Here is a 27,245-nt window from a genome sequence, read left to right on the forward strand (position 1 = left end):
TGTTGAATTAATGCACAGTAGCTCCCGTTTTCTTACAAATGGCATATTGGCTTAGTAATTCCAACATGTAAAGCTGTGTTCAAGATTAAAGATTTAAAGCTTTAATCAAGATTTAAAGCTACAACTTTAAAAGCTGTGCTCAAGATTACAACTTCGAGATAAGATCAGAAGATTCAAGCTGTATTCATTGGTTACATGGTTTCATATCTCCTAACACAACAAGGAATGAGGTGAAGCAGATGTTTTAAAAAATAGAAATGTAACATCTGCTCCTTGTTATTCATCACAGGATTGGGTTTTGGATGCTTGTCAATCACAATGAGTTATCATACTCCTCACATATTTCAGGATGTAAACAACGTGCAATAAATGTGGAAAAAAAAAACTAAATCAAAAAGAAACTTGGCAGCTTTTTAATCACACACTAAAATTCAGTATTTTTTGCATTCATTTTTATATACACACAGGATGTCAAGAATCCTGACAAGTTCATGCCCTTGTGTAATTTGTATTTTGTAAAAGCAGGTTTATTTATATATATAATGTAATATATAAACAAATAATATACACAAAAAACAACATGGGTATTATTCACTAAAACACACAAAACACACTGAACAATCTATAGCCTTAAAAAAGATACAAAAAACAAACAAACTTGTATTTCATGTTGGAAAGTTTTTTTTCAAAAGGTAGTAAAATTAATTTACAAATGTAGAAGTCGCACACATATTACAAATGGACAAGGATATAGAATACACCGTATTGTAGATTGGGTCAGCTTTCTGTGAATGCAGGTAAAGTGAGATTTGAACTCCACTCACAAACACAAACCTACAAATTGTTATTCTTTGTTCTTTGTTTATTCTTTGCTCTTCATTTACTGGCTAAACATCCAGTCAAGCTCACTGAAACGGGCGAACAGAAACTGATCCTGCACTGCGATGAAATGAGATCTGCGAGCTTGGGGTCATTTCTGTGAGTGTTAGGCACTAAATCTAAACATAAGTAATGTTGACAGAGGTAAAGCTTGGCTTGGAACTGGATCTTCATCCCAGCATGCTCAGCAGAGAGGATGACAGAGCAATGTTCCCTGCCCTCTCGCATTTCTCCTATTTCCTGCAATTAGCTTATCAGAAAAACAATAAGAGGGAAACGGATGAAGGTTAGCAAGAAAGCTTAAAAGAAAAAACACACAAAGTAAACACAAAGAGAAGGTAGATGGAGTTCTTGGGTGCACAGCTATGGCATCAGTGGTTGCTGATGTGTGGACCAGTCGGAAAGTTCCTTGATGTAGTTTGGACCAAATAGATCGCTGCAGTTCTCTGAGTGCAGAGGATATGAGTTATCATCTCCAGGACCTGAGAAGCATAAAACAGCACATAAACACACAGTCATGGCAACAATCATGGCTGTTGTCACACCTTTAATACATTTAATTTTATCCCACTTTTACAGATTGTTACATGTACACATAATATATTGAATTTGATCTGTCAGGCTTAACGTTCATCTACCTAATAGAGCTGTGTTTGTTTGTTTGTTATTCTCATAGTCTTTCCCTCAGTGTTACTCACCCCAAAATCCATATTTATACAAAAATATATAGTACAACACACTTCCTGTTCATGTTTACATTTACTCTATCCGAGTAAAATTAAAACATTTCAGGATGTAATTTAATTTAATCATTAGTTATTATCAATCTCTGACTCTCTTCCACAGTGCATTTCTCTGTCTTCTCTGTATTATTCTAGGGGGTTTACCTTACAATACAAAGCGCCTTAACTGTTGCTGTGATTTGGCGCTATATGAATAAAACTGAATATAATTGGAAATGTTTACATTAAATCCACATACAGTAAAATGCTGTACTGCAGCTTAGTACCGTGAAGTAGAAGGGTTATGTTTTTTCATAACCATTTCATTTAACTATTGACTAATAATACTTTGCAGAAATAAAATAAGCGTCATACAGTGCCAGTGGTTCCAGAGATTGTGTGTTCTCCATCCTCTCTGCTCCCCGGTCTGGTTCCAGAGCTCAGTGTTGTTTAAGTGATCCATCAGCTGCAGGAAACAAAACACTGAAAGTTAGTCAAACAGATATACAGAGCAGCACATACAGAATCAAAACTGCAGCAAAAAGAAATTCCCAGGAAACTGATCTCGGTTAAGTCAAATATGATGTAGTTCAATTACATAGCAATTATTTTTCGTTTCCTGAGGAAAACCCACATGTTTTTGCAAGAATACCAAGACTGTTGGTTTGCATTTGATTAGTTAGCATATTTAAGATATAGTACCTTAAAGACGGCCTCACTCTGTTCCTGGTCCACTGGTTTGGCGTCCCACATCCCTGCATACCAACAAGAACCATCATCAATCTTTTCAAAGTGTCTCTTACATCCAAAACACCAACAGAGCACTTTAAAGACAAAGCATCTCACCCTGTCTTTGAATGCTGGTAAATGTGTTCTCTGCAACAGCTTCCACCTTCTGTGGTATGTCTGTAATGGGCCTTGTTGTTGTGGGTTGCCAAATCTGTGTGTTGTGCATGTCATTAGATGTGCATTCACCTAAACTGGTCTGTCTTTCTCTGGATCGGTCGAATAACCGCAGCCCTGAGAGGAGAGAGAGTAGGACTGAAACATGAGGCCAGTGTTTGCAGGTAAAGTTGGGAAATACACTTTAAGTCTGTATCTTACCTCTTCTGCGTTTCTGTGTTTGTGAGCTGGGCAGCATCCTGTAGACTCTGTAGGCATTACTGCCTCTCTTTTTGCTGTGCTCTCGCAGCTCACAGATGTCAGGCAGAGAATTCAAGGCACAGCGGAAATTTGCTTTCCATGTCTTTGGATCTGGCTTATCTTTGCCTGGATGGTACCGTCCTACAGAAGCATATACAGAAAGGTTAATGATAAAGTCAGAAAAAGACTGTGGTCAGGTGTGTGTAGCTAGGGAAGTCTGCGGTGTGTATAGTTTTAAATACAGACTTTATTTAAAAGCTGCACACAGCAAAAGCACGTCTTCTAAACCTGCAATATTTCTAATGGCCAACAGGGGGCAACTCATCCGGTTGCAAGTAGCCAAATCGAAAAGAAGTCAATGAGAAACTGATCCTACTCATTTCACAAGTGACTTCAGTAAACATCCTCCTTACTAGGCTATGGATGGCCTCAGTTATAAGTGTCACAGCTTCTTTGTTACAGCATAATATTTGTTTTAAAAATCATGGTCCCAGTTAGAGTGACAACAAAACAGAATACACTTTAGGGCACACCTTCCTTGTGATTTACTAGAGATAATCATACTCATGGGTGTGCGTAATTATAGAGGCTGAAAAATAGTCCAGAAAACAATGGAAGGCAGCTACAGCCAAACTCTTTATACTGTTAAATAGAGTTAAAGGTGTGGCTGCACCTATTAACATACTTAACAGTAATATCACAATTTGGAATGTGTGAAGTCCTTAAAATATAGTCAGATGTGTCTTATAATTAAGGAAACTCAATTTATTAAATTTTGTAAATCAACAGGAAGTACAAGGAAAATGAACTACAAGTCTGATACAGAAATTGTAGTACATGTAGCAGTTTCTTGGTTTCTGATTGAAGACAAAAGAACGTGGAAACACACTGACTGCAATAAAGAAAAAAAATGCTACCAATTTTGTATAAAACAGTGGATGTAAACTATAAGGCCCTGCAATAACCGATATAGGCAATTGCTCCATTATGCTCAAACATTTTTTTTTATTGTGTGGAACTGTGGGGATCAACCTTTAAATGTACCTTTAGATACTAATTATTAACAAGCCAAGTTACTGTGGTCCCACCAATCCACTGTTTCTAAAATCTCACAGCATGGGCTTTCACGATTTGGTTCTTTAAAAAGTTGCGTAAAATCAAAGTCCATCTCAGACTGTGTACAATTATTTTTTAGTCTAAGATTTGAGAGGTATTTATATTTTCACTGTACAAAAAGCTAGAAATAATAAAAAATTATATTTATCTTGTTGGGGTAAAAATGTGAACTAATCCTGCAATTAATTTTTGGGTTTCAAAAGAATGATTTACGAAGATATTTTTTAGTGTTATGAGTGAATTATTTTGTATTTGTTGTTTTCTTTTCCTTTTCTAGGGTAGGTTAGCTATAGTGAAACAAATGTAAGCCAGGCATATATAAGCATTGCTTCTGCCTGAACCTGTTCAGTCACTTGTCAGTACATAGATAGACTTTATGTGTACTGTAACAATCTCTATTTATGTGATTGCTGAATAAAGTACTATAGTAAAAATGGGGAAGAAAAACACAGCTGTGGCCAGCAAAACAAGGTTTTTAAAGGGAAATTCTGATGTAGTTTGACCAGTGTACCTATGTCACTATGCCCTTTTTGGTTTCCTCTCATTAAAGTGAATAAAGGGAACAAGAAGTAATACAAAGCACATATCAACGTAAGCACTGCAAAATTCCTGAAGCCTTAAAGTAGTACCAAGGAAAGGACCACACGGTAATCTTCAGAGACTAGTTAGTGGTTGACTGATTAGTTTGAAAATCACAGCCTTTGGTTTCAACTCTTTGTAATGACACTAGCCCAACTGTCAATAAAAACAACAAGTAATCAAATCAGAACCAGTGTATGCATAATGTTTGACTTGTTCCCTAGTTCTGCTTTCCGAAATTGTGTTATTACACACATTTAACGCATGTTTGTACCACAACATGCCACTAAGGGTGTAAGTCCCCTGTTTGGATTGGAATTTCAATGTATTTTATTTAAGATTACATTTTAATTATATTTACCTACAAATACTTAAAGATAGTCATAGAAAAAGAAGATTTTTACATCCTTATTTTTGCTACATCTTTATTTAATATTCATTGTGTTGATGTGCATGGATGGTCTGTTTTTCAAATGCTTCTTTATTTTACCAATAGAAATGCGAAAAGGACTGTTATCCCTTACAAGCATTTAAATCTCCTTTTTTGTAAAATAACTTTAAGTTAGGCAAGATAGGCAAGACACTCCCAAAAAGTGTAAGATGGGGGAAAATACATTTTTTCCTCTCTAAAGTTACAAAATAATTAAGATACTTATGCAGTACTTAAATGTACTCACAGTAAAATTGTTTCTTTGTTTGTAAAACCTTGATCTCTTACCTCTTTATTCTAGTGTACCCATGTTTAAGCATTCGAAATTCCATTTAATTACAAAAGAACTAAACCCTTAATCGCGGGCCCTATCATGAAGTGTTACCAAGATTCTCCATCACCTGGTGCCAGACCAGGCTTAATGGTGAATCGTTAACATCATTCATCATTAACCCTGCTGTCAGGTGACTTCATCCAGTCTATGGTCGCCTTTCTCAAATTTAGCACAACAGTTTAACTTGGCTCTCAGCCAGCCTTCTGAAAAGAACTGTTAAAGTAATAAAATCACCGGAGCTTTAAGATCCACTATGGATCACTTACAGCAGACAAGGGCTAACAGGAATTAAAGGGGCACATGCAGCGGCCACTGAAACCTCCCATTCATCAAGGTTTCCACAAGTCTCATGTCAAAGACCTTTTTTTATTTAAGACATTAACTCCATGTAGCTTTTTATGGTTTGTGTTCAAATCAATTTAGTATTTATTTCACACCGTGTTTTTACACAGACAGTTCATGAATATGTTTTGTCTCTTTTTTAGAGCTTGTTTTTTTTAAGCCTTAATGTTGTACTTTGACAGCAATTCGATCGCTTTGAGCATTCACAGCAAGTGAACTGGAGCTTTCCCATGATGCAGATGCAGTCATAAATCGCAACTTTCCCAAGACGGAAACATGTTTAACACATGCGCACATGCACTTATGCTTCTCTGTGCATTGACCAAAACAATAATGTGGGGATAGAAGACTATGAAAAATATATGTTTTATATTCTGTGAATTGTGAAAACTCTGTGATCCACTAAAAGGAGTGAGGAAAATTACTCAGTGTTATGTATTAAATTACTAGAAGAAGGTTATCAGACTACTCATGAGAAGATATCAGTTAAATGATCTGGGAAGATAACATGTATTAGAATGCTTCAGTTTGGAACTGGAGAGCGTCAGAGGGGACTTACATGAACTGAACTGACATCCCTAACGTCATTGCAACAGCTTGTAGTGCCAACTATTTACCCTTAAAGAGACCATGTCTATGTTTGATTGGATAAGGCTTGTTTTATTTGAAGTTGCCGTCAAGCTCTCATCACTTAGCTGGAAAGTAAACAGGAATGTGGTAGATCTAGAAAGACTGAGCAACACAACCGTGGAGCTCTTCACTGGAAACACTTCTAGAACAGAAGAAACCGGTCTATAGGCAAATCTCATCAGGGTCGTTAAAACAATGATTGCAATGCAATCTAAGTAGCATTTAGAAACTTTGTATCTGTTCTCTAAAGTATGTAACCCTAAAAAAATACATTCCGTGTTGAACATTCCCATGACTTTGTTGTTTTTGTTTTTGCGAATAAAGTAATTATCCTGATCTTTTTGTTAGATGTATATTTTTAGGTGAGCATATCAGCTCCCTAACAGATCCCTGATCAGACTTGTAATAATTTTTATTACTATTTACTGTAAAAACAAATAAATATCTTTATAGTTCAACGCTAATATCAATAAAGCGCTGAGATTCTGTCCCAGGGATTGATTTTGGTAGTTATTTGTGGGATGTTCCTGTGGTTTCTGTTTGTAGTTCTTGTTGCTCTGTATTGAAACACGAGCGTGCAGTGAAAAAAATGTAGCATAAGAACTTTGTTCTGATCAGTAAGAGCGATCAGTACAACAGATGGATGATAAAACAGTCTGAATTGAGCCGAGAAACAATCAGATGAAACAAATCACATAGTGTCAGTGTTTTGCTCTTACCTGTATGCATGGCCCAGCTCCGGAAAAGGGTAGCATCTCGCTCAATACTCCAACCATGGCGAGCGGCATGTTTCCATGGGATCTGGAAGATTCGTGCTGACTGTTGAATGAAAAAGAAAACAAACTGTGATTTGTTGTATTATTCCCAGGATTATTTAAGAATAAATGCCTTATTATGTTTACCTACTGTGATTTTAACTATAGGAAACTTTCCAAACCCCAGTTGTATTTGTATATGTGTGTAGGTGTATGTAGATATGGTGGTAAGAAGAAGGTGATCTACCTGGTCCAGCCAGCTGACTCCTGGATACCTCCCAGACTGAATCTGTTCCTCCAGCCACGGCCTCAGCCTGAGCCGGCCTTGTTGTTGCATGCTCCAGTCTGTGCTTCAGGTGAGTGGAAAAGGTGGTCAGTACAAAAGCAGGAGTTTCAGCAATAACAGAAAATTTCTTAGGAGCTCAGATTAAATCAGAGGTTATGCTGGGACACCCTTCCTACCTGGCTGGTTCTTCCAATCAGAAGACTCACAGTTAACACGATCCTGCTCCTCCTCCAATAGTCTACCACACAGGCTCTTCCTGTTACAGAAAATATTGTATACTGCATGTTATTTGCTTCAAGTGGAGTTGAATTGGAATAGTGCGGTTATAGGTGGGAGGAGAGTTGTAAAGCTGCTTGTACAGGTTTTTTAATCCTTTTCCAATAGTTGAATATAGACAGAAAAGCTGGTTTATTAACCAGTTGTTTACAGTTAATTTAAAATAACTTGTATAAACATGGGGGAAAAGGTAAATATATATTATGTTTGCATGATATGTGAATTTTTGTATATGTCAGCTGCTGCAGAAAGTCAGTGTCAGTATATTTTTTATTTTGGCTTTATTAAGTCACAGCACAGTTACTAGATAGCATCTATTCATGTTAAGACCACAAGGTGGAAGCACAAGCAATGGTGTAGTAATGGTGACGTTCCCTTACATGTTGCAACAGGGCCTCGACTTTTTAGTGTACATGTTCAGTACAGTTCAGTTAAGCGTGAACATTTCTTTTAAACCTATGCGCCCACCACTAATACTGAGCATAGCCACACACATATACATACACACAGAAGCAACAGGATACAGAACACACACACACACACACACACACACACACACACACACACACACACACACACATATATGCACTATGTAGTATAGAATATAGTGACTTTCACTCACCATAAATGCTTGATGTCTTTATTTTAAGTAGCACATAAACACTAGTTTACATTAGTCCACTGTCATGTTTAAGTACACATATTTACTACATGGGGATCCAAAAAGCAAATAACATGTATCCTACTTAAGGTATATACTTTTGAATTGTATTTTGCATTATGGTCAATTCAATTATGTATAAGATATAATCTCAAAAATGCATTACCAAATTTCATTGGTGTACCAAAGCACACAGCGGACAAAGCTTGTTGTGGATCATTCAAACCTGTTTGTCTCGTTGAAGGAAACACAACTCAGAAGTATTCACATTTATTTGAACTTTTTTATACAACAGAAAATTATTAAGATTCACATCACCCAAATACAGAATAAAGTTGTTTCTTTCAGTTGCATATATTAAAAAGTAACTATGTTTTTATTTTGACAACTACAACATGCTGAAGGCGATGACGTGTGCTTCTGCGGAAACAGATCAACAGTTCCAAAGAAGAGCAATGAGGAAGTAATTTCATAACTCTGAACAGCAGCCCTGAAGGGCAGATAAGTGTTGCGGCTTGTTTTAGTCAGAGAGTGCAGCCATTTCCAATGTAATTCCTACTTAAAAGGTTTAGACTTAATGGGCAAATTGTCTATCTTTTCTATTCTTTTAAACTGAGATTTAAATGAAAACTCTAAAATGGCTCAAGGGGATTACTGAGTTGACATTTTAGACAGATTTGATACAGCTTAGTCATCTCAGCCTTTATGCATTTAAGGAATCTGTCTTCAAAAAGAAATGCAGAATGACATTTAAAAACAAACGGCAACACAAACCAAACTGAACAAAAAGAAGAAAGAAAATTCACTTTGTTCAATATCAGATGTGGAATGTAGATAAATGATGTGATAGGAGCTGTTTTGCCTATCCCTTTGTAGAAAACAAATACTGAAAATATTAAGGCTACAGGCGCATACTGGTTGATATCTGATATCAGTCATTTTATGTGGAAGTTTCATGGACACTTCACAATTTTCAATCAAAAACTTCAGAAAGAAAGTATTTACAGTTGAAATGTTTTCAGAATGAATACCTGTGGATGCTCTATATTGAAAATGTATACATTTATATGTAAAAGCAGGACTTACAGTGTAAAGATCCCATGCAGTGCAAAAAACAGACACTAATTGGCTCTTGAGTTACAATTTTAAAACCGTATCCAAGTTCAAGAATGAACCATAGGTCACAGTCACAGTGCTACACAGCTTGATAGCCAGCATCTGTAATTATTGGCACAGAGTGGTCAACAGACATTAAGGGGGGAAAAGGTATTTGGAGCTGCCCGCCCTGGACATTGTGGATAAAACCTGGAAAGACTTCACTTAAGATGCTTTGAGGAGTCTTTTTGAATAATTTTTCGTACTCACCATTTCCTTGCTCTAAAAGCAAAATATCAGGTTGTTTCTCCAGACTTGGAAGTGCCTGGTAGTCATCATCCATTGCAAGAAAGCTGTTTGACCCTTTAGGCACACAACCATAACAGGGATTTTCATCACAAATTGTGACCTCTTCACCTAGCTTTGGTTTACCACTGATGACCTCATCAGAGCTCTCAAACTCTGCCTCAGCTCTGGATGAAAATTCACAAGGATCAGATGCATTAGTCCCACTAGAGACAGAGGACAAGCTGGTGTCTTCTTCATATGAAAATGTCCCAGAATCTGCTTTGTAGGATTGATATGGCATGTTTGGTTGCCTTAGAAATGAACCAGAATCCTGCTGAGCAGGAACTTGACAAGATGGCAGCAGCTGATGAGGACAAATTCCCATGTCGCTCTTACTGGGATGGTAATCAGGGACACAAAGCATTTCAGCCTTCTCCTGTGCCTCCAAGTCGCCCGTCATGGCCTGATGTTCAGAGACGGGGATTAGGAGGGAATAGGTTTTATTTTCAAATACAGATGATCCTGAACTGGTGTCATTAGCTTGGACACTACACGGACTGTAGGGAGCTGAGCATAAATCGCTTTTTTGCATATTCATTAATTGTGTAAGGGGACTGGTGGTCACTGGTGATATGGGGCTAATATTCAGGAAAAGTTTAGAAAGCACATCATGAACAGCTTTAGTGATAGGAGGTTCTTCGTTCATAGTCTCAGGGGGTTCGGCATTCGCATAACTGAGATCGGAGGAGCCCGTGCTGATCCCACTGGTTTGCTGAAGGCTTCCACTGCTTGTGTCTGTCAGTGACATCTTCGACCTGAGTAGAGAAACAATTACTGAAACTGCCAGATAAAAATCCTCAAGAAAATATCTTGTAATGCTGATGCATCAATAGAGCCAATACTGACCCCAGTTTACTGTCATCTGGTATAAGGGGCTCAATGCAGATAGTGGAGGTAATGGATGGCTCAGGTTTTAAGACCTAAACAAAAGGGATTAGCAGTCTTAAACATGACGCAGGTCATAAATTCAAGCTCAGCTGTAATCCTGTCAGATTGTGTGAGAAGTACTATCCGATATAAGGTGCAGGGCGCCGTCAGTAAATGTTATACTCAGTGAACTAATTAAGTTGTTTTAGCCTGCCTACCATTGGTGCAAACCTCCTCCAGCCCATGTATTCATGTTTGATCTGTGCTCATGAAACACACGGAAGGGTGAGGAAGTCAGCGAAGAGAGCCATACTAAGAATATAAATGACTGCAGATGGAAATAACACTGTTCTTCTGAGTATAACAGTCCCAACCAAACTGCTATTTAACCTCCTAGGACCTGGCGTCCACATATGTGGACATCACATTTTGGGTTATTTAGACCAAAATACTCAATTTTGCTCTACAAGGGCCTGATATCCACTTACAAGGACATTATGCTGCTACTGTTCTATCAAAATTTTAAATGAATATCTTCATATGTGGCTCTTATTTTTCCTAAAAACAGATTTAAGGTAAAAAAAAACAAAATCTGGTAATTCTTTGTTTTTACATTCATTGAGTCCCAATATGCCCAAATATCAAAGAGAAATTAAAAATGCATGCCGTGGAAGACTTCAGGTCTTAGGAGGTTAAGGACAGAACATAAATCCAATGAATTGCTACTAATGAAGAAGTAATGAAAAAAAATTAATAAAAATTTCCCACAATTATTACTATCAAGTCAGAAGCTTTTAACTAGTGTGAAATATGTCTCACCTGTTCCTTGTTTGGATAGATATTAAGAAAGCTTGGATTTGGAGGTTTGGTAACTACATCCCACCAGTTTATTTTAAACCTAAAAGGAAATGTTAAAAAAATAAATCAACAAAAAATAAAAAAGCTCTAGTATTTAGGAGAAATGTGCACTGGCAGAAAAAACTAACTTTTTATATGCACAACCTACTTGAAATAACAGCCACACATAACAGCGCTTAAGATGACGGCAGCAATACTGAGGCAGATGATGATAACCACGAGCAGGTAGTGTGGGGAGCGAGCTGTGAAGGTAGGCGTTTGAAAAAAGTTGAATGCTTTTTCTATTTGTACAGAAAATACACAACTATGAGCAAACACTACTGTATACAGACAAAAGTATGAATCAGCTTTTGTATTCTTTGTCATTTCCAAAAGCATAAACAAAACCTTTGTGACCAACAATTCAAGCAAAAATGAAAACAGGGGAGAGGATGAAAATGATAATGAAGAACAGGTTCAATTTGTATTGTGACATACAGTGGGGCAAAAAAGTATTTAGTCAGCCACCGATTGTGCAAGTTCCCCCACTTAAAATGATGACAGAGGTCAGTAATTTGCACCAGAGGTACACTTCAACTGTGAGAGACAGAATGTGAAAAAAAAAAATCCATGAATTCACATGGTAGGATTTGTAAAGAATTTATTCGTAAATTAGGGTGGAAAATAAGTATTTGGTCACCTCAAACAAGGAAAATCTCTGGCCCTCACAGACCTGTAACGTCTTCTGTAAGAAGCTTTTCTGTCCCCCACTCGTTACCTGTATGAATGGCACCTGTTTGAACTCATCATCTGTATGAAAGACACCTGTCCACAGCCTCAAACAGTCAGACTCCAAACTCCGCCATGGCCAAGACCAAAGAGCTTTCGAAGGACACCAGGAAAAGTATTGTAGACCTGCACCAGACTGGGAAGAGTGAATCTACAATAGGCAAGCAGCTTGGTGTGAAAAAATCAACTGTGGGAGCAATCATCAGAAAATGGAAGACATACAAGACCACTGATAATCTCCCTCGATCTGGGGCTCCACGCAAGATCTCATCCCGTGGGGTCAAAATGATCATGAGAACGGTGAGCAAAGATCCCAGAACCACACGGGGGGACCTGGTGAATGACCTGCAGAGAGCTGGGACCAAAGTAACAAAGGTCACCATCAGTAACACACTACAACGGCAGGGAATCAAATCCCGCAGTGCCAGACGTGTTCCGCTGCTGAAGCCAGTGCATGTCCAGGCCCGTCTGAAGTTTGCCAGAGAGCACATGGATGATACAGCAGAGGATTGGGAGAATGTCATGTGGTCAGATGAAACCAAAGTAGAACTTTTTGGTATAAACTCAACTCGTCGTGTTTGGAGGAAGAAGAATACTGAGTTGCATCCCAAGAACACCATACCTACTGTGAAGCATGGGGGTGGAAACATCATGCTATGGGGCTGTTTTTCTGCCAAGGGGACAGGACGACTGATCCGTGTTAAGGACAGAATGAATGGGGCCATGTATCGTGAGATTTTGAGCCAAAACCTCCTTCCATCAGTGAGTACTTTGAAGATGAAACGAGGCTGGGTCTTCCAACATGACAATGATCCAAAACACACCGCCCGGGCAACAAAGGAGTGGCTCCATAAGAAGCATTTGAAAGTCCTGGAGTGGCCTAGCCAGTCTCCAGACCTCAACCCCATAGAAAATCTGTGGCGGGAGTTGGAAGTCCGTGTTGCTCGGCGACAGCCCCAAAACATCACTGCTCTCGAGAAGATCTGCATGGAGGAATGGGCCAAAATACCAGCTACTGTGTGTGCAAACCTGGTAAAGACCTATAGTAAACGTTTGACCTCTGTTATTGCCAACAAAGGCTATGTTACAAAGTATTGAGTTGTATTTTTGTTATTGACCAAATACTTATTTTCCACCCTGATTTACGAATAAATTCGTTACAAATCCTACCATGTGGATTCATGGATTTTTTTTTCACATTCTGTCTCTCACAGTTGAAGTGTACCTCTGGTGCAAATTACTGACCTCTGTCATCATTTTAGGTGGGGGAACTTGCACAATCGGTGGCTGACTAAATACTTTTTTGCCCCACTGTATATGGGACGTTTAACGCAATAACCACATTATTCAAAGTGTTTGGAGAAAGTACATATTAACACTAATGCAAATAACAAATGTGAGTGCACTCTCTGGAACGTAAATAGAAGGACATGACATCATAGTAATTCGGTTGTTTTGGAGAAAAATTCAAATGAACAAACTGAACCTTCACAGCAAAGTATGCATCGCTTTGCTTTTGAGATATTCAAGGATCTTTTATGTTTGAATACAGGACATTGTAGTTCAGCTTTAATGTTACAATCTGAGGAGCTCATCTCCACTTTTCTCTGGAGACAGCGGCTTCCATGAAAGTTAGTTTGAGAGTTAATATTAAAACTCATTATTTTTCAGCTGAATGTGTAATAGAAATATAATTTGGGCCTCTTAACACAGTTAAGAAATACAGAATTTAAAACTGAAAAAAGACAATACTTACCAGTTTGAAATTCCCACTCTTCGCTACTGTCACTGAACTTGCCACTCAGACTTATGAAGCTTTTCACGCTGACCACATATGCTGAACTGGGATCCAGGTCTTGACCTTTTATTATATAGTAATTTAGTCCATCAACTGTGGCTGGTTTGAAAGGTCCAGATGTCTAGTATGGAGGAACAAAAATGAGTTTGACAGTTGTCCATGTTTACATCTCCAGAACAAATAGTTACTGTGGCATTGTTCCTACCTTTTCTGTTTCTCCTTTTTTATAGTAAGTCACCACAGCAGTCATTTCATTGTTTAAAAATCCCTCCATGTTTGACGTCCACTTGACTTCAAAATTCCCTTCAGATTTATTGACTGATTTGATTGTTGGAGTTTTTGGTTTTACTGTACAGAAACAGAAACAAGAGCATTAAAGTGAATGTTTGTTCGCCCGGTCTTTCTGGCAGATGCAGAGTTATGGGCTGTAATTTAAAAGGTCCTCACATACAAGGTCTTAAATAATCAGGCCCCATCTTATCTTAATGACCTTGTAGCACTTCGCTCTTGCGCTGCAGGCCTACTTGTTGTTCCTAGAGTATTTAAAAGTAGAATGGGAGGGAGAGCCTTCAGTTTTCAGGCCCCTCTTCTGTGGAACCAGCTTCCAGTTTGGATTCGGGAGACAGACACTATCTCTACTTTTAAGATTAGGCTTAAAACTTTCCTTTTTGCTAAAGCATATAGTTAGGGCTGGACCAGGTGACCCTGAATCCTCCCTTAGTTATGCTGCAATAGACGTAGGCTGCCGGGGGATTCCCATGATGCATTGAGTTTTTCCTTTCCAGTCACCTTTCTCACTCACTATGTGTTAATAGACCTCTCTGCATTGAATCATATCTGTTATTAACCTCTGTTTCTCTTCCACAGCATGTCTTTTATCCTGTCTTCCTTCTCTCACCCCAACCGGTCGCAGCAGATGGCCGCCCCTCCCTGAGCCTGGTTCTGCCGGAGGTTTCTTCCTGTTAAAAGGGAGTTTTTCCTTCCCACTGTCGCCAAAGTGCTTGCTCATAGGGGCTCATATGATTGTTGGGTTTTTCTCTGTATCTATGAAGCGCCTTGAGGCGACTTTTGTTGTGATTTGGCGCTATATAAATAAAATTGAATTGAATTAAAAGAAGTCAACATACTGCTCTCTGTGACACTGAAAACTTTTGACTCCATGACGTTGCCATCTTTCCAGATAGTTGCTGTGTGAGTTTCTCCAAGCACGAGTATCAGTCGAAAGGAGCAACAACATTGTCCAGTGCCACACTGTTGTAAAAAGCAATTCTTCTTACTGTGGGAAATAATAATACAAAATGTTTAAAACAAATGATATTTATGACATCTTATGCTGATTAAGCTAATCTTACATTTTTATGTACAGCATTTTCACCCAATGCCTCCATCCCACATTTTTATTTCCTCTAGCTTACAAAAGCCAGTGTTTGAGTCTCACAAAATCACGGCTGGAAAATGAAAGCATTCCCCCTGAAATCCCAAGATGATCACTAGATAAAAGAGGAGTTGAAATGGAAGAGTTAGGCTCCATAGTGTGGTGGTTTACACCTTCGCCTAATAAACAAAAAAAAATTGTGGTGTTTTATTCTGGGAGGAGACAACCCCTTACGAATCTCGAGAAAACCAAAACAAAACCAAAGCTCCAATAACATTGCTGCGGAGACCCCATGTCAATAAGGGAGCGGCCAAAGGAAGTGTACAAATACAAAAATCCACTAACAAGAAGTACAATATATGTTCTTCACGTGAATGTTAATATTTATCATTTTATTTACTTTTATTTACTTTAGTTCAGCATTATAACATGCTTCACTTTCAGTTTGTTAGGATCATTTCTGTGAGGATCAGTCGCACCCCTAAAACAAGCAGGGACACAACAAACAACCAGCAACAATACTCCCGCATATCAGTCCAAATATGCATCCACTTAATGAGTCAAGTCAAAGCAAGTACAAACCCGCCGAAAGAACCCGCTGTTACAGTCCCTGCTCCGCACACTAAGTCGACAGTTCAGAGCTATTAACAAAAGCAGGATCCACTCAAAGTGACGCAGCTGGTTTAAATGTCATCAGGTTAATATTAAAATTAGACTAAAACCAAACAAAACCATCTCAGTCATACCCGTCTACACTCTGGAGAGTCAAACTGTACTCAGTGCAGTTTTGTAGCTCCAGCTGACACAACATCAGCTCGTCAAAGTCGTTGGTACAGTCAAGACTGGAGTTAGTTGTCTGATCATTTCCTGCACGAAACATAAATTATAAATTGTGGCTCCTTAGGATTTCACACAACAATTAATTCGTTTACTGTGAGCTACATACCAAAGGGAACAGTCACGATGTGCCCTAAAAGAAGGAAGATAACAGAGATCCTGTTGCAGACTCGTCTGGAAAAGAAAAAGGGAAAGAGAGATATTTTCTTTCAACAAACATGACGGATTCAGTAAGAAAGACAACTCCAAGTTATTCAGTTTACCTATTTGAATCCATTGTAAGATGAGTTAGTGCATTTTTCTGCTATGGAAAATACACAGCTACGGTCTATATCCTGGGTACGCGAACGCTGCTTACGCCCGAGTCTCACAGTCTTCCTGTTATGGGAGCGATAGAAGGATATATTGCGCCACATTAGGGGAAGTCAGTCCTACTCACATTTCTTTAGAAGGACAGAACCGTGCGCATAAAGCCCACAACAGTAGCCGGGGTGCGGCGAGTCGACTTAAAACAGCTACTGAAATCCCAGTGTTTGTGTAGAGTGAGAAATTGGGTTGAAATTAAAACAAACACCCCCGACAAAAAATAAAAATAACAAATAAAACATATACATATGAAGATTTAAAGCAAGCATCGATATTTTTCCTACCACATCACAGGCACCCGTTAACATGTCCCTCTGTACTGTGTTGTGTGGTTTCTACTCATGTCTCGTGTCTTTTCTCAGCTGTTAGCACATTGAGAGCATTTATTGTGAAAGGTGAAAGTGACTAATAGCATGTTGGCCTATGTCCCACAGAGGAATGAATTATCTGACACAGCCGTATTGAATACGCTTAATGAAATCTATTTAATACTTCAACAAAAATATTACCAACTTTGTTGGTAATGACAGCTTTGAGGTGTCTTGTGTGGCCCGTTGTTCCACACAAACACTCTTCAAATTCTGAAGTTCTGTGGGCCTCTTTGATGAACTTTGAGCTTCGCTTCTTTCCACTGATTTTAAGATGGATTCAGGTCAGGTGATTGGCTGGGCTATTCTAGCAGATTTATTTTCTTTTTCAGAAACCCATTGAGAGTTTCCTCGGCTGTGTATTTGGGATCAATGTATTTGCTGAAAGGACCCCCCTTATTTCATCTTCATCATCCTGGTCCATGGCAGCAGATTTTTATCTAGAATGTCTCCATACATTTTTCTATTTAGCCTTCTTTCAGTCATATGAAGAATGCCAGTGACGCTCTGAAAAAGAGCCTCACACCATGATATGCAGTACCTTTTGACCTCCAAACAATGTTTGTAGTAGGGGATCCAAAAAGTAAAATTTTCGTCTCATCTGGCCAGATTATACACGAGTGTATTTCACAGCCGTTTTTTTTCTCTAAATCTTGTTCCTTAAAATTTGAAAAAGCTTCAACATGCTTTTTCTTTAGCAATAGTCTTGTGTGGTGAATGTGCACACAGGCCATGGCAGTTGAGTGCATTACTTATAGTTTTCTTTGAAACCATTGTACTTCCTGCTTCCAGGTCTTTCTGTAGCTCTCCACCAGTGACTTTTGGCTTTTTGACAAATCTTTTGATAATTTATTTCACTCGATCTCTGAAATCTTGCAGGGACCACTTGGCCATGGCTGGTTTATGGTGAAATGATGTCCTCGCCACTTCCGAATTATGGCCCCAACAATGTTTACTGGAACCTTCAGTAGTTTAGAAATTCTTCTGTAACCATTGTTTGTATGCTATGTACATTTGTTTTGCAATAATAGGGTTGCGAAGGTTGTGAGAGCGCTCACCATGTTTAATGAGAAAGCTTTTCACAGACTATATGTTTGGACTGAACCAGCTAAACTTAATTTGTATTAAGTGGGAGCATTGCTTTCTAATTACTGATAGATTTCAGCTGGTGTCATGAAATCCCATGCTTTTTTTTGCTTGCACCTCTCATTCTTCCTGTGTTGAATATTTTTTGCCTTAGTTATTTGTCATCATTACTGTTAGGGAAAATGTTCTAAAACACTTCTTCAGTAAAGACTCAGAGAAGAGAAACACACAGAAGTTCTTGCTAGCAAGGGCAGTCTCCACACTAAGAGACTCCAGTGAGAGAACTGCCCTGGTCTTTATTTATACTCTTGAGCGTATGTGTGTGTGTGTGGTGTGTGTGTGTGTGTGTGTCACTGCTGATCAAAAGGGTCATATAACATACAAACACAAAAGGTACATCCTTGGCCATAAAGAGGGTAGTCTCCCCCACCCTAGATGGCACGGTGAGGAAGTCCAGCAGTTAAAGCACTTAGACTAAAACAGACATAGCTACGTTAAAACAATAAAACAAGGTGCGACCTCTCCCACGCTCCCAGGATGTGGGGGGTGAACCAAGCCTGCAGCCTGCTAGAGATCACACATCTTGTCACTACACAATTGATTATATGCCTCTAAGTATACATGGTTAAACATTTCCTAATACAAATAACTACAAACAGCATCCTACCATAAGCAAACTTATATCACTAAAAGATTATACTGACTACTAAATACAATTTTCCATTGACAATTACACATAACATTATGTGTGTGTTGGATTGGATGGGCTGCCTCTCTCTCTCTCTACACACACACACACACACACACACACACACACACACACACACACACACACACACACACACACACACATATAAGGTGAAATCATTAAAATGAAATGAACATGATGTACAGAATTTAAATAAAGGTATTTAGTGGTTAGACTCTGATGGCGCGACTTGGCGGAACGGTATCCCAGTGTTGATAGGGATTAGATCAGGACCACCTGGAGTTTAGACACTGGTGGATGAGAGTACAAAATACTTGATGATGTAATGGTAGGTGCTAAACTTTGCCAAGATGGATCAGACAGAAAAAAGTTTTAGTTTTATTTTTCTGATTCATATATTAGACCAGATGCAATGTTGAGAAGAATTTGTGATCACATTTAAAAGGGAACACTTTTCAACTTCAGATGTACAGTATATACAAAAGATATCTGCAGTTCTACAGTTGTATTGCTCTACTGCATCATTTTGCACACTTTTAATCAATATATTCACAACTGTCATAAAATAAAATGTGACATTTTGCTTTGATGGGATCTTTATTTGAAAAAAGAAAACAACAACCAAAAAACATATTAATAGACATGTTATGATGCTACCTGTGCTACCTTTCTTTCTTTCTTTTTTTTAACTAAATGTATTCTCAGTGACGTTTCCTTGTTTGAAGACCAAAAATATGTCTTGTACTGTTCTTGTCCAAGAGTTGATCCTGAGTTAAACTAGAAGTGTTTAGTGTGGTGCAATTTGGATAACACATTAACTGCTGTGTTGAACTGTCAGTAAAAAGGACCGTAAAGATCTAGTCTAAAAGTATACTGTGCGTGATTGCAAATATATATATATAAAAAAACACCCAGCACGCCCCTGCGGGCGGTTTATCCTTCAAGCTCGGGTCCTCTACCAGAGGCCTGGGAGCTTGAGGGCCCTGCGCAGTATCTTAGCTGTTCCCAGGACTGCGCTCTTCTGGACAGAGATCGATGTTGTTCCCGGGATCTGCTGGAGCCACTCGCCTAGCTTGGGAGTCACCGCACCTAGTGCTCCGATTACCACGGGGACCACCGTTACCTTCACCCTCCACATCCTCTCGAGCTCTTCTCTGAGCCCTTGGTATTTCTCCAGCTTCTCGTGTTCCTTCTTCCTGATATTGCTGTCATTCGGAACCGCTACATCGATCACTACGGCCGTCTTCTTCTGTTTGTCTACCACCACTATGTCCGGTTGGTTAGCCACCACCATTTTGTCCGTCTGTATCTGGAAGTCCCACAGGATCTTAGCTCGGTCATTCTCCACCACCCTTAGGGGCATCTCCCATTTTGACCTCGGGACTTCCAGGTTATACTCGGCACAGATGTTCCTGTACACTATGCCGGCCACTTGGTTATGGCGTTCCATGTATGCCTTGCCTGCTAGCATCTTGCACCCTGCTGTTATGTGCTGGATTGTCTCTGGGGCATCTTTACACAGCCTGCACCTGGGGTCTTGCCTGGTGTGATAGACCCCAGCCTCTATGGATCTTGTGCTCAGAGCTTGTTCTTGTGCTGCCATGATTAGTGCCTCTGTGCTGTCTTTCAGTCCAGCTTTGTCCAGCCACTGGTAGGATTTCTGGATATCAGCCACCTCCTCTATCTGCCGGTGGTACATACCGTGCAGGGGCCTGTCCTTCCATGATGGTTCCTCGTCTCCCTCCTCTTTCTTGGGTTTCTGCTGCCTGAGGTATTCACTGAGCACTCGGTCAGTTGGGGCCATCTTCCCAATGTATTCTTGGATGTTCGTTGTCTCATCCTGGACTGTGGTGCTGACACTCACCAGTCCCCGGCCCCCTTCCTTCCGCTTAGCGTACAGCCTCAGGGTGCTGGATTTGGGGTGAAACCCTCCATGCATGGTAAGGAGCTTTCTTGTCTTTATGTCAGTGGCTTCTATCTCCTCCTTTGGCCAGCCTATTACCCCAGCAGGGTACCTGATCATGGGCAGGGCGTACGTGTTGATGGCCCGGATCTTGTTCTTACCATTCAGCTGACTCCTCCGGACTTGCCTGACCCTCTGCAGGTACTTGGTGGTTGCAGCTTTTCTAGCGGCCTCTTCATGGTTCCCATTCGCCTGTGGGATCCCCAAGTACTTGTAACTGTCCTCTATGTCTGCAATGTTGCCTTCTGGTAGTTCAATCCCCTCAGTTCTGACTACCTTCCCTCTCTTTGTTACCATCCGACTACACTTCTCCAGTCCGAACGACATTCCAATGTCATTGCTGTATAGCCTGGTAGTGTGGATCAGTGAATCGATGTCTCGTTTACTCTTGGCATACAGCTTGATGTCATCCATGTACAGGAGGTGGCTGACAACTGCTCCGTTCCGTAGTCGGTATCCATAGCCAGTCTTGTTAATGATCTCACTGAGGGGGTTCAGGCCTATGCAGAACAGCAGTGGGGACAGAGCATCTCCTTGGTAGATCCCGCACTTGATGGTGACTTGTGCTATGGGCTTGGAGTTGGCCTCTAGTGTTGTACGCCACATCCCCATTGAGTTCCTGATGAAGGCTCTTAGGGTCCCATTGATCTTGTACAATTCTAGGCATTCCAGTATCCAGCTGTGGGGCATTGAGTCATAGGCCTTCTTGTAATCAATCCAGGCAGTGCACAGGTTGGTCAGTCTGGTCTTGCAGTCTCGGCTGATTGTTCTGTCTACCAGTAGCTGGTGTTTTGCGCCTCTGGTATTCTTGCCAATTCCTTTCTGTGTCCCGCTCATGTATTGACCCATGTGCCTGTTCATCTTAGCCGATATGATGCCTGACAGGAGCTTCCATGTAGTACTGAGGCAGGTTATTGGTCGGTAGTTGGAGGGGACCGGTCCCTTCTTGGGGTCCTTGGGGATCAGGACCGTCCGGCCTTCAGTTAGCCATTCCGGGTGTCTCTCGTTAACTAGCAGCTGGTTCATTTGTGCTGCCAGACGCTCGTGGAGTGCAGTCAGCTTCTTCAGCCAGTAGGCGTGAACCATGTCGGGCCCTGGTGCTGTCCAACTCTTCATACTGGAGACCCTTTCTTGGATATCTGCCACTGTGATGGTTACTGGACCCTGTTCAGGGAGGTCGCTGTGGTCTGCCCTCAGATCCTCTAGCCACTGAGCATTGCCGTTATGGGTTGTGTCCGTCTCCCATATGCTCTTCCAGTATTGCTCCGTCTCCAGCCTTGGTGGTGCTGTTCTCTTATTGTTCCCTTGCCACTGAGAGTACACCTTTGCTGGTTCTGTGGAGAACAGCTGGTTTATTCTCCTGCCTTCTATCTCTCTGGTGTACCTCCTCAAGCGGCTGGCCAAGGCTGTGAGTCTTTGCTTGGCAGTTTCCAAGGCCTCAGGTATGGACAGCTTGCTGTATTTCTTAGGCACCTTATTTGTCGCACCTTGCTGCAACTCCGTTAGTTGGCTAACCTCCCTCCGTGCTACTTTGATCTTGCCCTCTAGCCTCCTTCTCCATGGAGGGTACTGCCCCTTGTCGCTGTTCAACTTGTAGCCAAGCATCTCACTGATCACTGCTATATATATATATATATATATATATATATATATATATATATATATATATATTTATATATATATATATATATATATATATATATATATATATAAAACAATTAATTATTTTAAATTTAAAACTGTATGTCTTTGAACTATGGGGTTAAGAGAAGGATCCAAGATGCAGGCACTGTCTCTGATGCGAGTGAGCTTTATTATCAGGAGGTGAAAACAAGCAAAAGCTAGGATGGCGAGGACAGAACTAAGCTGAACTGGGAAAACTAGTGAACAAACCTGAAATCATAACATGCAGGGAGGAACACGGGATGATGAGCAGAGAAACGCAGACGGACCGACAACGAGCAAAGGCAAACACACACTTTTAAATACACGGAGGGAAACAAGGAATAGCAAACAGGAGGGAGACACGGCTGAACCTAATTAACATGACGAAACAGGGATGGCGGAAAACTGAATACAGTGACACCAGACATGGACCTTCAAAATAAAACAGGAAATAGACAGACTGAACTTACAGACAGACTCAGAGACACGAAACAGAGAGAGCCAGAGTACAGGGACCAGAGCAAAGGAATCCAAAACCTACGAACTAGAAATACAAAACAGAAACCAAAACACTAGTAAACACGAATCAAGAAGAAACCACAGACTAATAAAAGATAATAATACAAAATCAAAACACCGGGTAGGACCCTGACAGCAACCCTGCAAACTGTGATTTTGCATTTATCTTAGATTACAAAGTGTTAGCAGGCACCACTTTGACAGAGGAGCATCTTCCATTTTCTGTAATGATTCACGGTACACTGGATTAAGCAATATGTTTATGAAAAAGTATTAGCACAATCTTACTGTATTTGTCCTAAACATTTACATTTTAGGAAGTGGTTTGTTTATTTCAAATAAAATCAGATGCTTTTTCTATGATTTTAGCTTAGCTTGTGTAATTTTACACTACACAAACAGCTTAATTTTCAAAGATGCCTCTGTCATAACAGCTCTGCATGAAACATGACAAGACAAGAAACAACAACAGTTATTCTGTAAATTTGACAGTTGATGAAAGATGAAATTTAGTAATCATAAGCTACAAGTCTGTGTTTGCTTTGCTCCTCTGTGCAAAATTTTTTAAGGTGATTCTTTCACATTAAACATGAAGCAGTGATTCATCGAATGAGTGAGTGTGACACACGTTGATATTCCTTTAGTATTAGGTGAGTATGGATATCACAAGTGCTTAAACAACATAAAGAAAGTACGTTGAAGCATGGCGAGGTGGCAGGCAGGCAGGTGCATGAGAGGCAGAATGATGTGCCAACCACAGCTATATAATCGGGGAACAGAGAGCCCAGGAGTTCTCAGATGGCACTGATGAGCCTTTCCCCGCAGGGGTCATCAAACCTGTCAGTAGACATTGCAGAGAAAAGGATGGTTGGATTGTATTATGGGTGTGGATAACTCAACCTGGAGAACTAGACTGGGCTTAAGAGGCTTTGAGCGATAATGGTGAACTATGATGTAAATTTTTCACATCAACAAGAAACCCATCGTTGACATTTAATATTCTTCTTTTGGCTGCCTCCTGAATGGCTCATCTGCCTCCATCTCCTGCTGTTGCATGAATACTCCTCTCATACTAGTGAGTCTTCTTCACATCATCCACACTTTTCGTCTCCATATTACATTCTTTGTCCAATATATCCCTCCTTTCACTATCGCTCCCCTACACATGCATAAACCATCTCAGCCTTGCTGCTAAAATTTTGTTGTCTCCAAAACCCTTATATCAAATAAGTATTTTTTATTGGCATACTTTATGTATAAAATAATAAGGGTGTGATATCTTGCTGTATCTTGTAACATATACAGCATAAAAAGTGACCAGAAGATGTGTTGTAAGCTTCCACTCAAAATTTAAATAGGTGGAAAATGTTGAGAAAGAAAGTGTTGCAATGTGGCATAATCATGCTAGGCTGTGGTTGCGCCTGTAAAAAAATGAAAAAAAGTTTTAGTTATTTTCTCCTTTTTTCATATATTATATTATCTGTTGTTACACTGTGAATGTGTTCCATTAATGTTTTTAAAGTGTAGACTGAAAAATATGAAAAAAGGTCCCACAAATTTAGGAGGGGAATTGAAAGAAGTTCAGTTTTGGTTTGTGATTTGTCCGGTGCTGAAATATATATAAAGAATACACACTACCAGTCAGAAGTTGGGACATACCTTTTCATGTATTTATTTTTATTTTTTTTCTACATTGTAGATACATACTGAAGACATCAGAGATATGAAAAAAGATATATGGAATTATGCAGCAAAGAAAAAAAAACTTTAAATATGTTTTATATTTTAGATTCCTCAATGTAGCCACCTTTTACTCTGTTGGCAGTGCTGCAAACCCTTGGCCTTCTCTCAACGAGCTTCATGATGTAGTCACCTGAAATGGTTTTCACTCTACAGGTGTGGCTTTAGGGTTCATTTGTGGAATTTCTTGCCTTCTTAATAGGGTTGGGAACATCAGTTGTGTTGTGCAACAGTTAATGGTTAACTATTGGATACATTTGAAAGGTCATAAAAAAATCAATCTGTTAAGAAAGTGTTAGGAAATTGTTGGGAGAGGGGAAAGGATTTTAAAAATAGTTTTGGGTGGGTTGGGGATGATAGAGCTGGAGCATTTAAAGTATATGACAAAGAATTTAGTCAGACATTATTGTTGCCTTTAAGGCCTACATGGACATGGAAATACATTAAGGTAAATAGATCATTATATATTAAGAATATTAAGAAGAGGAAATTTACAACAGATATTTGTCAAGAATTTTATAATAGATTGGAGAACAAGTACAGTGACTATTTACAGTCACCACAGCAGTCATTTCATTGTTTATAAATCCCTCCATGTTTGACGTCCACATGACTTCAGAATTCCCTTCAGATTTATTGACTGATTTGATTGTTGGAGTTTTTGGTTTTACTGTACAGAAACAGAAACAAGAGCATTAAAGTGAATGTTTGTTCGCCCGGTCTTTCTGGCAGATGCAGAGTTATGGGCTGTAATTTAAAAGGTCCTCACATACAAGGTCTTAAATAATCAGGCCTGATCTTATCTTAATGACCTTGTAGCACCATATCACCCTATTAGAGCACTTCGCTCTCGCTCTGCAGGCCTACTTGTTGTTCCTAGAGTATTTAAAAGTAGAATGGGAGGGAGAGCCTTCAGTTTTCAGGCCCCTCTTCTGTGGAACCAGCTTCCAGTTTGGATTCGGGAGACAGACACTATCTCTACTTTTAAGATTAGGCTTAAAACGTTCCTTTTTGCTAAAGCATATAGTTAGGGCTGGACCAGGTGACCCTGAATCCTCCCTTAGTTATGCTGCAATAGACGTAGGCTGCCGGGGGATTCCCATGATGCATTGAGTTTTTCCTTTCCAGTCACCTTTCTCACTCACTATGTGTTAATAGACCTCTCTGCATTGAATCATATCCGTTATTAACCTCCGTTTCTCTTCCACAGCATGTCTTTTATCCTGTCTTCCTTCTCTCACCCCAACCGGTCGCAGCAGATGGCCGCCCCTCCCTGAGCCTGGTTCTGCCGGAGGTTTCTTCCTGTTAAAAGGGAGTTTTTCCTTCCCACTGTCGCCAAAGTACTTGCTCATAGGGGGTCATATGATTGTTGGGTTTTTCTCTGTATCTATGAAGCGCCTTGAGGCGACTTTTGTTGTGATTTGGCGCTATATAAATAAAATTGAATTGAATTGAATTAAAAGAAGTCAACATACTGCTCTCTGTGACACTGAAAACTTTTGACTCCATGACGTTGCCATCTTTCCAGATAGTTGCTGTGTGAGTTTCTCCAAGCACGAGTATCAGTCGAAAGGAGCAACAACATTGTCCAGTGCCACACTGTTGTAAAAAGCAATTCTTCTTACTGTGGGAAATAATAATACAAAATGTTTAAAACAAATGATATTTATGACATCTTATGCTGATTAAGCTAATCTTACATTTTTATGTACAGCATTTTCACCCAATGCCTCCATCCCACATTTTTATTTCCTCTAGCTTACAAAAGCCAGTGTTATAATAAGACTAAAAAACCCCCCAAAAAAACCATCTCAGTCATACCCGTCTACACTCTGGAGAGTCAAACTGTACTCAGTGCAGTTTTGTAGCTCCAGCTGACACAACATCAGCTCGTCAAAGTCGTTGGTACAGTCAAGACTGGAGTTAGTTGTCTGAATATTTCCTGCACGAAACATAAATTATAAATTGTGGCTCATTAAGAATTCACACATAGAATAATCCATTACAGCATTTGTTCACTGTAATGTACATACTAGAGAGAACTGCTGCAGTCGCGATGTGTGCTAAAAGAAGCAAGATAACAGAGATCCTGGTGCAGACTCGTCTGGAAAAGAAAAGGGGAAACGCAAAAGGAGATCTTTTCTTTCAACAAACATGGCGGATTCAGTAAGAAAGACAACTCCAAGTTAATCAGTTTACCTATTTGAATCCATTATGAAACAACTGAGTGCATTTTTTTCTGCTATGGAAAACACTCAGCTACGGTCTATATCCTGGGAATGCGAACGCTGCTTACGCCCTAGTGATGGGTCGTTCGCGAACGAAATGGCTCTTAGAGCCGACTCTTTGACGTGAACGACGCGAGCCGGCTCCTTATCGCGAGCCGTCACGTGTTTTTTTTTTTTTCTTTCTCTCAGCCTCTCTCTCGCACTTTTTTTCCGCTTCACTCTGCACGCGAGCCTTGTGCTTTACGCTGGGCAGAGGGGGGAGGGGCGGTAGTTACACTCAGTAGCACAGGAACAGAGCCAGAGAGAGAGAAAGAGAGGCAGGGACAACAACATTAGAAAGGTATAGTAATCATCCACAACTATTTTCGGTTGCAGATGATAAAGGATTGAGAAAGTTTATTCATGCAGGTCCATATGACAGAGAATATGCATGTTCTTTTAGTTTTCATATTATAATTTATATTTAATTGTGTTGTGGTTTGCAGTGTTTTGTGTTCTTTTC

The 27,245-nt window shown here is 39.8% G+C and overlaps 3 protein-coding genes across 5 annotated transcripts; all 3 read right to left on the reverse strand.

The window, feature by feature from the left end:
- Nucleotides 1-407: 407 nt before the first annotated feature.
- Nucleotides 408-8,023, reverse strand: irf1a (interferon regulatory factor 1a). 2 transcript variants are annotated; one of them, XM_004539535.4, is made up of 8 exons: nucleotides 7,393-8,023; nucleotides 7,178-7,275; nucleotides 6,895-6,994; nucleotides 2,706-2,885; nucleotides 2,448-2,621; nucleotides 2,304-2,356; nucleotides 1,977-2,067; nucleotides 408-1,361 (listed from the first exon to the last, which is right to left on the reverse strand). In XM_004539535.4, the coding sequence occupies exons 2-8, from the start codon at nucleotides 7,265-7,267 to the stop codon at nucleotides 1,243-1,245; spliced, it is 807 nt and encodes a 268-aa protein (XP_004539592.1). In that variant the 5' UTR covers nucleotides 7,268-7,275; nucleotides 7,393-8,023; the 3' UTR covers nucleotides 408-1,242. The 2 variants fall into 2 exon arrangements, with proteins under 2 accessions (XP_004539592.1, XP_076737939.1); XM_076881824.1 differs by having other exon boundaries at nucleotides 7,178-7,280.
- Nucleotides 8,024-8,118: 95 nt separating this feature from the next.
- Nucleotides 8,119-16,835, reverse strand: LOC101486355 (uncharacterized). Its single transcript, XM_014408829.2, has 11 exons — nucleotides 16,750-16,835; nucleotides 16,363-16,477; nucleotides 16,209-16,273; nucleotides 16,009-16,129; nucleotides 15,015-15,163; nucleotides 14,093-14,235; nucleotides 13,846-14,008; nucleotides 11,470-11,563; nucleotides 11,283-11,361; nucleotides 10,443-10,516; nucleotides 8,119-10,351 (listed from the first exon to the last, which is right to left on the reverse strand). The coding sequence occupies exons 2-11, from the start codon at nucleotides 16,374-16,376 to the stop codon at nucleotides 9,349-9,351; spliced, it is 1,905 nt and encodes a 634-aa protein (XP_014264315.1). The 5' UTR covers nucleotides 16,377-16,477; nucleotides 16,750-16,835; the 3' UTR covers nucleotides 8,119-9,348.
- Nucleotides 16,836-22,385: 5,550 nt separating this feature from the next.
- LOC143416511 (uncharacterized) lies at nucleotides 22,386-26,844 on the reverse strand. 2 transcript variants are annotated; one of them, XM_076881769.1, is made up of 5 exons: nucleotides 26,715-26,844; nucleotides 26,549-26,619; nucleotides 26,337-26,457; nucleotides 25,991-26,139; nucleotides 22,386-23,612 (listed from the first exon to the last, which is right to left on the reverse strand). In XM_076881769.1, the coding sequence occupies exons 1-5, from the start codon at nucleotides 26,726-26,728 to the stop codon at nucleotides 23,536-23,538; spliced, it is 432 nt and encodes a 143-aa protein (XP_076737884.1). In that variant the 5' UTR covers nucleotides 26,729-26,844; the 3' UTR covers nucleotides 22,386-23,535. The 2 variants fall into 2 exon arrangements, 1 of the variants encoding a protein (XP_076737884.1); XR_013096897.1 differs by lacking the exon at nucleotides 22,386-23,612 and adding an exon at nucleotides 24,424-25,185.
- Nucleotides 26,845-27,245: the final 401 nt, after the last annotated feature.

The sequence above is a fragment of the Maylandia zebra genome, linkage group LG1 (assembly GCF_041146795.1).
Source record: "Maylandia zebra isolate NMK-2024a linkage group LG1, Mzebra_GT3a, whole genome shotgun sequence".
Classification (NCBI taxonomy): Eukaryota; Metazoa; Chordata; class Actinopteri; order Cichliformes; family Cichlidae; genus Maylandia; species Maylandia zebra.